Source organism: Chlamydotis macqueenii, chromosome 5 (genome assembly GCF_036417535.1).
Source record: "Chlamydotis macqueenii isolate bChlMac1 chromosome 5, bChlMac1.mat, whole genome shotgun sequence".
NCBI lineage: Eukaryota > Metazoa > Chordata > Aves > Otidiformes > Otididae > Chlamydotis > Chlamydotis macqueenii.
Window position 1 is genome coordinate 55,680,165 of NC_141560.1, and position 12,014 is coordinate 55,692,178.

Genomic DNA, 12,014 nt, shown 5'->3' on the forward strand with positions numbered 1-12,014 from the left:
CAACATTTTAAATTGTTTTACTGATTCTGTTCTATGAAATTTAAAGAAATGCAAATCAGCTATTTGTTCTGTGTTGTTGCTGTAATTTCTATGTTATGTTTAAATAAACTGGTAACAGTGAGGTATAAATAATCATAAATTCAAATGTGTCTCCCTAACTAAGGATTGCAACTAGTTTACTTTTAAAGCATTAACCAGTTTAATAATTAAATGCTACAGTGTGCCATTGGCAAAGTCAACAAGAATGCAGGAAGGAGCTGAAAATATTTCTGGTTTCAAAAGTACCTAGGAAATATATTTCATTTCTCGAGTAGCAGCAGCAAAACATCAATATAAACAGTTCTGGTTTTTTTGAGATTGTAGATATAATTTACTGAGTTTGCCAATATTAATTTATTTTTTCTTTTTCTTTCTTTTTTTTTTTTTTTTTTCTTTTCAGCCATAATCAGCAGACCACGTCATTTAGACATCCTGTGACAGGACAGGTTTCTCCAGAAAATATTGAATTTATTTTGCGAGAAGAGTAAGTAGTTTTATACCCATGTCAAGAGATCTAAAACAGTAACACACTTACTTACAGTAGTTTAGTAGTTTGACAGTTCGGGTATTGTAGCAAAAATGTCGTAGAGATGCTTTATGCTTAAAAATTTACTTCTCATTGTGATAGTATATTTTTTGATTCTGGCAGTGTTCCACTTTAGGGCTTGAGAGAAAATCTTACCAGATCTTTAAAAAAAAGAAACAAACAAACCCCCCCAAAATTAAATAAACAAAAAAGGCAATAAAATAGAATACTTAAATAATAATGCTTTAGCCTTTTTAAATATCAAATATACAGAACATAAATGTAAAATGTCTTTAGAGTAAACTGGAAGGTTTGTACTGAAATTGAAATAGACAAAATATTACTAGTTTCCATTGTAATTCCTTGGTTTTCTTATGTTTTAGATTTTCTACATTCCCTATCTTGGGCTGCTATTTATTTAAAAAAATTGGATTAGGCTTTCTTCAGTTCTAGAGAAACAGAATCATATGTATTAGTTTCCAGTATATTTTAACTTGATTGTCTGATTTGGGGGAAAAAAAAAAGGATAAAAAGAAAAGAAGACATGCGTGTGTTCAAACTGGTATATCTGGGCATGCCTTTGGTGTTGGTTTGTATCACTCCCTGTTTCACTGTAGGATTTAACTACTCCTGTCGTCCCTGCTGATGCTAGATTGCTCCTGGAATCCCTTCTGTAATGGGATGCCTAGATATCTTCCCTAGACAAAGTCTAGAGATATCTAGTCTACATCATTTCTAAAACCACTCCAGAGGGCAAAAGGAATGGGACAACACGAGACAGCTTTTCCTTTTTCCAGCCTAGTCATCCAACGCTGTTTCAGCAGCCTCTAGCCCTTCATGCATCACGGAGGCTGGGCATCATGCTGTGACAGCCTGCATGTGGTGGTTTGTATGGCTGCCCACATGTTTCTGAACACTTTGTTTCAATTATGTGACATTTAATTTGCTTGACATTTAATTTAAAGCAGTATAATATTAAGAAAAATGAGGCCCAGAGAAGGGCCGTGCGAGACTCCCAGGAAACTGAGGCTTTTCTGGCAATGTCTTCCATTGTGGACTTGGAGAGGAAAGGAGAAGTAGAGCATGACTGTGCAGCCCTCTGCTCAGAGCTCTGGTACGTCCCTGAGAAGTGCTTCTCATATGGTTTAAAAAACAAACTCACCAAATGAAAACAACAATAGCAACAAAACCCCAACAGAAAACCAACTAAATAGCTGCTCTCTCCCAAGCCCAAAGCAAATCCGAGGGCTGATCATATGTCAAGGCCCATACTGAGAACCAGCATGGAGTAGAGGGTTGAACATGTTTTGCAGTGTAGGGGAGAGGCCTGTGATTAGGTGCAAAGACTGTGGGACAGCTGCTGAGCTGGAGGTCACCCCAGGTATTAGGTAGTGTGTGGGCGGCTTGCTGCTGGAGGAATTTGGCTCAATTCAAGTATGCATACAGACTGCTCCAGGTCGTTTAGCAAGGGGAACGGGTGTCTTGCAACAGAGGAAGTCTTAATTGTAGATAATACCCACTCTGCATCTGTGTTCCAGCTTCCATCCATTAATTGATTTTTATTTAATCTATTGTAAAGGTTTGATCAAATTTAATATAAAGAAAATTTGTAGATATATAAGGGAAAACAAGTTTTTGGATAGAACTCCTTGGAGTGCCTCACAGGGTTAGTCACACTTCTCTAGGCTGTTTCTGATCTTGTGATCTTGGTAGCAGCTCAAATATTAAGGCCAGAATTGAAAGAACAACTTGCTGGTGGCATGGGATTTTAGTGATCTTTTGTGTATGTTAAAATCTTTTTTGGAAGAGAAATGAAGGTGTTTATTTGGAGGGCAATCAGATGAATTGGCATAACTTGTCATCTCTAGACTTCAGTTACACTGAGATGGTATCAACAGTGGGGAAAAAGATTTTACAATGTAGTAGAATTAATAGAAACAGGTTGTTTTTATCCTAAAATAGGAGGGAATGGCTGGAGGGATATAGAGAGGAATACGGGTTTGTAGTGACTACTCAGGAAGCAGTCTTTGTGAGAACATTTCACTGGGCTTTATTATTGGCCTGAAGTACACATAGCATGTTTTTGAAATTAAATGGTTTTAATATATAGGTTCAAAGATGACTTTAAAGATGTCATTTTCAAGTGCATGAGACACTCTGGTTTCCTTAGTTTTGTATTACTGCTTCTATAGAATCATAGAATCTTTAAGGTTGGAAAAGGCCTCTAAGATCATCGAGTCCAACCAAAGGATGGTGACTTCTCCACTTACTTGGGCAGCCTGTACCAGTGCCTGATCACTCTTTCAGTAGTGTTTCCTAGTATCCTATCTAAACCTTCCCTGGCACAACTTGAGGCCATTTCCTCTCATCCTATCACTAGTTACTTGGGAGAAGACACCAACACCCGCCTCCCTACAGCCTCCTTTCAGGCACTTGTAGAGAGCAATGAGGTCTCCCCTCAGCCTCTTCTGCAGACTAAACAATCCCAGTTCCCTCAGCCACTCCACATAAAACTTGTTCTCCAGACCCCTCACCAGCTTTGTTGCCCTTCTCTGGATGTGCTCCAGCAACTCAACGTCCTTCTTGTACTGAGGGGTCCAAAACTGCACACAGTATTCGAGGTGGAGCCTCGCCAGTGCCGAGTACAGGAGCACAATCACTTCCCTACTCCTGCTGGCCACGCTGTTCCTGATGCAAGCCAGGATGCTGTTGGCCCTCTTGGCCATCTGGGCACACTGCTGGCTCATGTTCAGCCAGCTGTCAACCAGCAGCCCCAGGTCCCTTTCTGCCAGGCAGCTTTCCAGCCACTCTTCCCCAAGCCTGTAGTGTTGCATGGGGTTGTTGTGACCAAAGTGGACTTGGCCTTGTTGAACCTCATACAGTTCACCTTGGCCCATCGATCCAGCCTATCCAGATCCCTCTGCAGAGCCTTCCTACCCTCCAGCAGATTGATACTCCTGCCCAGTTTGATGTCATCTGCAAACTTACTGAGGGAGCACTCAATCCCCTCATCCAGATCATTGATAAAGACATTAAACAGAACTGGCCCCAATACTGAGCCCTGGGGAACACCACTTGTGACCGGCTGTCGACTGGATTTAACTTCGTTCACCACAACACTCTGGGCTTGGCCATCCAGCCAGTTTTTAACCCATCACAGGGTACGCCTGTCCAAGCCATGAACTGCCAGCTTCTCTAGGAGAATGCTATGGGAGACGGTATCAAAGGTTTTGCTGAAGTCCAGGTAGATAACATCCACAGCCTTCCCGTCACCCATGAGGCAGATCACGTGGTCGTAGAAGGAGATCAGATATGACAGTGTAGGTTTTACACAGATGCTGTTCATCACGATCATACCTGAATTCTTGTCAGACGACACTGTTAACATATGTGGATGTCTCTGCTGAAATCAAAGCAGCTGTTAGCACCTCCCTGTCTTTAGGCTTAGGAATCATAATGGGACTATGTGGTATTTTCAGTTCTTTTCCTTCAGGCAGCAGGGCTTTGTATGGAATCCGTGTGGTTGATTGTGTCTTAGTTTGCAGTCAGTGTTGTAGATCATATCTTATGATGAAATGACTTTCACAGACGGGACAAAGTCTGAAAGATCTCTGGATTAGCATGGTCTGTGGAAACTTCCCATCATGGGATCCTTTTGACCAAGAGTACTTTTCTCCATAGCTGAAGAATCCTGTCTGAAGTTGTAGCACTCTTAAGGGTTTCATAAATGGCAATTTGTTCTTCAGTGCTGTTGTGAAGTGATTTATTACTTCAGGGTCGATTTTAATTTAAGATTAGGGCCAAAGCCAGGAGTTGTCACCAGATGTTGATTGGGAGCTAGTGGGGAAACATATACACAAACTGGTTCAGGCTGCAACAAATATATCTATTAAAAGGACACGTTTAACACCAGAAAAGTAATTTACAGTAATCTAGAAATGATGAATGTACAGACTGCTCTGGCAATTTCTCATCCAGGAAGCAATGTTCTGGAAAGCGGGTTTTGGAAAATGATGTCAATAAATGATGTAATCCTAGCTTGATTATGAGTCAGTTATGAACCAGACGCCCTTGCCTCACTTGATCAAATGAGAACTGGATACTTTCAATAGAAGACTCAGACTGTATTTCACTAGTCTGTTCCCAAGGCATTTCCCCTCTTAAACAAGATCACATCAACTTTGCCTTTTAAGCCAAAATCTGACTTTCTCAACTCCATTGTAACTGGAGGATAAAAACAGAGCATTGCCTGGAACTTGTAACTTTTCAATTACATTGTCTTTTGATCCTTACGCTATTTCTTCTTCCTAAAGATGTTCTTATTTAGATTTTTTTTTTTTGAGAAGCAGTGATGATAATTCCTTATTTCATAACCCATTCTTATCTGAGACCGCTGCCAAATCTGCACGTCGCATTCTGTTTTCCAAGCTTAAAAGCTTTGGTCACTTAAAAGCTTTTGGTCACACAATAGCATGCGACATATTCTGTACCTTCCATTAGCCCTGCTTGAGTGCTGGTTTTTCGGCATGAGGCTTTTAGATTTGACTTGTGTTTGATGGAGTGATTGATTATAGGTGAATGCAGTATTCAATATGTGAACCTGTTGTTCTTTATAATAATTTAACTATACTTTTTCTTCTCTATTCCTTTCCTAATAATTCTTGACATACTTTGCTGCTAGTCCTTCTGCTAAGATTAAAAAATACCCTTTTCTGAAATCGCTAGTGGTGTGTTGAGTGATAAAAGCTGCAGAGATGCTTTTAATTTCTTCCTTTTTTGAATTAATTTTCTATTGTTGACACTGAATTCAGTTTGACATCTTATCACATGGTTACTCATATCTGAAGATTATTTTTTTTATCTGTTTTGGTCAGCATTTCAGTTTTTGTCCAGATTAATTTTTATCCTCTATTGATTTGGTCACCTCACAATTTTCAGGAATCACCTCTAAATAATTTGAACACCTTGGCTGTATGGGAGGTCCCTCTGGTAGCCTCCCTCCATTTAACAACTGTATCTTAATTTCTGTGCTTTTACTTTCGTGTTTTCAATGAACCCTTAATGCACAGGGCGACCTTTCCTAAACAACTGCTGGAAAAATGAGTGTTAACCATATCATTATACGCCCATTTCTCTGAAAAATCTGTGATAGAATTACTTAGGATAGATGTATGTAATGTTCAGATTTCTTCTGTCTTATCTTTCTTTAAATAACAGTTCTTCAAAAAACTGACAACTGTGTATCTAATTGCCTCTGTTGCTAAACACTAGTACTTGCGTAGTAGACGTTTTACAGTGTATTTGTGGTAGTATTATGTTTGCAAATGAGAAGATAGTACTTTAAAGTTAAAAAGATAAGACTTCAACATAAATGTGGAAATACAGAAGAAAAAAAAAATATATATATAGGGAGCTTAATCCAATGAGTGTTACTTGCTTTTTTGCCTGCTTTTTGTGCAACTAAGAAAGCCTCTGTATCACCTCTGGGGAGAGAGACATCTTATTTTGTCTATTGCATTTGGTTACTATAGCAGCAAAAATATCAGGTGGATAGAAAGGAGGAAACCCAAACAGCCCCAAAATAAACATCTGCCATGTTTACAGGTATAGAAATACTAGGACAGTTATATTTTTTTTTTTACCTAACTGAATAGGAGGTTGATTAGGATTAAAACTAAATTGACTTGATATTATTGTGTCTTATTTGGTTTCAACAAAGTAAACTTTTTAAGTTGCTGGTATGAGTGTGGACCTTCTAAGTTGGCTAATCTTTCTGATGCTTAGAGAAAATGCATGTGTTGTCTCGTGAGTATTGCATTTTCAATATGGGCTGCTGGTGTGATAATTTTTTTGTGTTGTTCAGTGTTTGTTGTTTTTTTTTTTTTTTAATAAACCAAATATTGGCCATGTAGTTCTTTTAGCTGGTAAATGAGATTTCTGTAGACGTACTAGCACTGTGTAAGTAGACCAGGGGGTTGCTTGACGGGAGATATTACATAGGGAGTTATTTTCAAGTATTTGAAAAAGATTTACAAGACACTGAAGCTCCAAACGTACATACTGCAATTCTGTGTGTGTATACACACACCTAGGGGAGACTGCAAGAAAACTGTCCTGAAAATAGAAAAAATCCAGCACTATGAAGACAGAATGGGATGACTTAAATAACAGATATTCTCAAAGATCTTTCTTAGTAGTGATTCTGAACTAATGTTTCTGAATGCACAGATTTAATGCTATGGTAGCTTATTTTTCAAGATTAATCTGTAAACACTATTAGGACAGTGTTAACTCCATTAACATGCTGGGATGTTTCAGGTAATTCTCCATATTCTGCGTATTTTTATTTGCTTTTAAAAACAGACTATTATTTAGCTATTAAGAGACTTGAATATTCGAGTGTCATTATGTTCTGATTTCATACAAATCTGTTTTATCCTTGAAATACTATATACAAGTGCTTAAATTAATTTTCAGTATTGTTTGGTGTTTTCTGTTACGTGTCATGTACAGAAAGCTTGAGTCACCAGTGTTTGCTGCCTAAGACATTTTTGGAGAATAATTATTTTCTCTTTCGGTGGATTTCCTGTCTGTTTTGTTGGCTATACAAGTTCTTCCACATGGCAACAACCTGACATCTTTTAAAAAACATTTTCTCATTGTGAATTTGTTCTTTTCCCAGTTGATATTCATCATTAATCTTGGTACTACAAGAAAGGGAAAGCTTGATTTATTGACAGTGATTGTTTTCAGCAGTGAGTGGAGGAGAAATCACTAAATGGCCAAATTATAAATGCTTAGAAGTTACGCATTTATTGTTCTGTATTGCATTATGATTTTCTGATAGTGATGGTCTTGTTAAATGTATAAAGCATATCTTCCATCTTTCTCTGTAGTTCTGTCTTCTTTTTTTTTTTTTTTTTTTACTGCAGCTGATTCATTTGGGATTAATTCTTTTTCTGTATTCATGTTTTGGTTGGAAAAATTAATTCCAATTTGTTGAAACTGAAATTTAGTTTTCAGGAAAGACAAAAATGACAGAGTTAGCTCTCTGTGATCAGTGACTCTATAAAATGAAAAAATGTAATCTAATCAGATTATCTACATTATCTATAGTCTGGAAAACCTAGAGATTTTCTGAATGTATATGTTACGTGCTCTATCCTCTTCCTTCAACTTCCTCCTTTCCCCTCTCCTTCCCCAGTGAGTATCTGGGAAATAACATGTATTGTGTAACTGTCCTACATTATAAAATTCAATAGTTTGTGGTGTGGACATTGTAAAGAATCTAAACCTCAAGGGAAGAAGAGAGTTTGTGTCTTCTAAAGACAAACATTTTTCTTGGATATGTTTTGTTTTCATACTTTTGCAACTCATTTCTAGTGGTCCTCTTAATGATGTAACATCTAATACTTCAGATTCTTTTAGAGGAGGTGATGTAGAAGACGGTCGCAACTCTGTTAGTTTTCCTCCCTACTTGAAATGCCAACTCTCCGTTTAGTTGCCTAGAGCAGGGAAGCAGAAACTATTTGTTAAGTAAATATTAGGAAAGGGAAAGTAAGATGCTTTTGCAAGTAAAATGCAGGTACATTGTAAGTCTGCATTTTCTACCTGTTCTGAAAGGTTATAGAGTGGAAAGGGAACAAGCGAGAACAGAGTCAAAAGCAGATAATAAGACTGGCTGATCAACAGAAATAGCTTAGTCAGGCAGCGTTATGTACGGGAAGTGTCTTAATCTGCTCTTTGCTGAAGCGGAATATTCCTAAAGCTGATTAAATGCTGAGGTAGGATACTGGTCCGTAAGAGGTAAAGCGAATTGACTCAAACTGATGTGATGAAGCTCTCATTCATTAAAGGCTGGCCAGGGATTTTAGGGACTTGCTGTAGTTTGTTCTCATATCTTGGACCTGAACCGACATAGAAAAGCTAGGAAGAATGGATTTACGCCAGATAAGCAAGGCATAAAGAGAGTGAGACCAAAGTTGTGTTACTTCCTTGTAAGCTTAATTGAAACTGTAGTCACAGATAGAAGAATGTGCTTTCCCTGACACCACATCAAGTATAAAAGCTTTTAGACAGATAATTGTTCAGGTTGTAACTGAGGAAGAGCAATGGTGGCAAACACTTTGTCCTCAGTTAAACCTTATGTTGAGCTACTACAATCACAAACTTTTCTCTATTCTTCTGAGTAATATCACTCAGAATTACTTTGTTCTCTGTTGTGTTCAGAATTTGATTGAATTTCAGTGGTAGCAACAGTAATGTTTGGCATGGCTTGTGTGTCTTGTCTTTTTTTTTTTTTTTTTTTTTTTAAAATCAATGTCTTCAATGACTTACTGAGATGGGAAAAAGAAAATCATAAGTTGTTAATTGTTTATTTTGTTTTATTTTTTTCTAGTGTGATTGTATTGCTACTTGTTCCTGAAATACAATTTGCTAAACTATGTTTTCTATTATTTTTGAAAATACCACCTGTGGGTTTAATTCACAAGTTGGTGTTGAGCTTGGCTGCTGAGGCTTCTCTTCACAACCTGCATATGGGATTCCACAAGATTTTGCACTTCCATTTATCCTCTCATTTATTCATCTGGGCAGCTGTACTGAATTCCTACTTGTTTAACAGGTTCTTATGGTGGGATTGATGTCACCTATGCTCTGAATAGGTATCTGCATCTGAGCTATAGTTATCAAGATTTCTTGAATCTTAGTATAACTCAGAAGTATCTGCCATGAATTGCACCATTTCACTTAAAAGGTATTTTAATAATTCATATTGTAGTATGAATCATAATTTGGGCAGATTCAAAGATCTAGCATTAAGTTAAAGATTTAACAGTAGGCTAGTCTCACTTTGATTTTAAATAAGCAGCCTGTTCTTGCAAAGTGCTGACTCCTGTCCTTCCCTCCCCAGTACTGGCTTTTCTGCAGGTTTGCAGCCAAGCCTCTAAATGTAGTTTAGGGCACAATTTTAGTTTCTCTGCATTAGAGCATCTCTGAGTGCGCTTTGTTGTATCTTGATTCTCTATTGGATTTGTAGACAATTTGGCAGGTTTCTTCCTCCTGACATATTGACAAATGCCAATCATCAGATGTCACTGGCAGCATCTGCTTGAGAAATACCTGAATTCAAAATAATAGAGGTGGTGCAAAGGAAGCTGCAGATGCATGGGAAATGTTTGACTAGCCTGTTGATCATTTGCTCTTTGTGAATCTTAAATGTAAAAAGGCAAAGCTGACTGTTTGAAACAATGTGCTTTAGCTTATCTGGGTTTGTGTTTTGTTTTGTTTTGTTTTTTTTTTCTAGACAGAATTCATCTATGTCCAAGCAACAGATAAACCAAAGACCTTCAAGCATGGTCAGTGAAACGTCCACTGCAGTAACTACATCTGCTGTTGATACAAAACCTGGCTCTAAGGTAAAGGAAAAAGGTTGTATTTTCGGCCTGATTATTAGAACTTTGCTTGCTGTAAATCCAGTACTCCTTTAATGCTGATTTTAGTAGGGCTGTGGGTTTAGCCTAGAAGTCTAGTAACTTACCTCAAATAAGAGGTAATGTCTTCTACCCAAGCAAAACCTTTTTAGAGCGTAGGAGCACCATAGACTCACATGGCAGCGTTGAATGATAATTTGAAAAGTAGTGATTATTGTGACATGTAAAGTTTGAGAGGCTTCTGAAGAATGGAAATAAGTATATGTAATACTAGTGTTCCAGCAAGTCTTTTGGTAGTCCAGTGTATGTGGCAACAAGTGCTGCAGAATACCAGGAACTGTAATTTGCAGTTTTACTTTTCCATGAAACCTTACTGCTGTTCCTCCTCTTTGTAACAACTTAGATCCTTTTCTGCCGTCACTGTAGTGCGCAAACAGTGCAGACACCAAGTTTACACGTGAAATATTTAATAATAGAAAAATCTATTACTTGGCATTAACAAAGGGCCTGTGTTTATTATTGCAGAAAATACAATAAAGCACTGTACTTGGAGCATCACCAACTATTTAAATGCTTCTTTGACCTTACAATGAATTACAATACAGAGAGAATGGGAGGGGGCTGAATAAAGAGAAGCAAAATAACACTAGAAGAATTAGCAGAGATAAGATAGATTTCTTAACTTTGCCTGCAGTTTTTAAACTTCTCAGTTGTTTTTTTTTAATGCAAGATTGTGAAGCCTGTTAAGTAATTGAGTTGAAGAAAGGACTTTGCCAAATTGGTTGCAAAGATATTTTTGTTCAGTTGGAATAACGTAAAATCTTTTTCTAATATTTTGAATTGCTTGGGTGAATATTGGAGAAGATGAAAACAATTTCATAAAAAGCTTAAAAATATATTTTTTTTATCCGAAGTGTGTAGATTATTGGACCAACACAAAGATTGTCATGTGTCAAATCTCAAGAACACATTTATCTTTAAAGTGCTAGATGAAATCTAGCTGAAAACTAGTTATAGTTATTAGGTTACCTGAATTATTTGATACTTTTAAAAAATTCTGACAGTAGAAATTACCGAAGTACTTAGGCACTATATTTATCCTCCTCATTCTGATTTTTTTCAGCCAGCATTAGAGGGAGAAGGCTCATTATTTTCACTCTTAAAACCTGCCAGCTTAATGGGGACCTGATACTTGGGTTTGAGCTGGGGATTTCTCCACTGCCACAGTTGTCTTTAACGTACCCAGGATCACACTTCTGCCAAAAAGTGTGCATCCTCTGTCACCTGCTTCTGCTGCTTCCCTTTGTCTTATGTTTGCACTGATCTCATCAGGCTTTGCAAAACAGTGAGATCAAAAGTGGTGACTGGATGCAGCTTACAGAGCCATGCACGTGCTAGAGGCTAGCTCACTGGAGACATCAGAACCACATCAGTGAGGGTAATGCTTTTTCTATCACAGCTTGGAGAATATCCAAAATAATCTCCCAGAACTTCAATTGGTCTGATTTTGGTCTCTGCTTCTATTTTGTTTGCAGTCCTGTATAAGTGTGCTTCTGGCAGGCTCCCAGGTGTGGCATTTTTTTAAGTACATGACAACTTTAGACTTTGAATAGAGCTGTGATAGAGGGCTTGTCTGTACCTTTTTTCTCCACCAAGTTTGTTTAGATAAGATCCATCCTGCTGCAGACCTTCAATAAGTACTTTACTGGAGTTTTGATTAAGACAGAGAAACAATGTCTGTCTTATTTATGCTTTGTTTCATCATTGCATATGTTTCCAGGCTGGAAATCGCTGCTCTTGTTCTGTAGAGTCAGAAGGAGATCTGTTAAATTCCTTCAGATCCTAACACAAAATTGATTCAAGTGAACTAGCAATGAGAACAAAGGCTGTAAAGTGTGTTCTCTGTTTTGAGGTTGACTTTTGGCACGTTAAGAGATTTTATAATCCTTTCATCTATTTCTAAATGTTTTCTTCCATTAATTCCATAGTCATTCTTTTGAAGAGTGACTTCCCAGATG

At 37.6% G+C, this 12,014-nt stretch overlaps 1 protein-coding gene across 7 annotated transcripts in view; it reads left to right on the plus strand.

The window, feature by feature from the left end:
- PLEKHA7 (pleckstrin homology domain containing A7) overlaps positions 1-12,014 on the plus strand; it is a 171,536-nt gene that overhangs the window by 95,583 nt on the left and 63,939 nt on the right. For 6 of the 7 annotated variants that reach the window (XM_086749415.1, XM_086749408.1, XM_086749412.1 and 3 more), the window contains 2 exons: positions 440-523; positions 9,870-9,981. In XM_086749415.1, coding sequence (XP_086605541.1) covers positions 440-523; positions 9,870-9,981 — 196 coding nt within the window. The remainder of the gene's footprint in view (positions 1-439; positions 524-9,869; positions 9,982-12,014) is intronic. The other variant, XM_086749413.1, reaches the window with a different exon arrangement.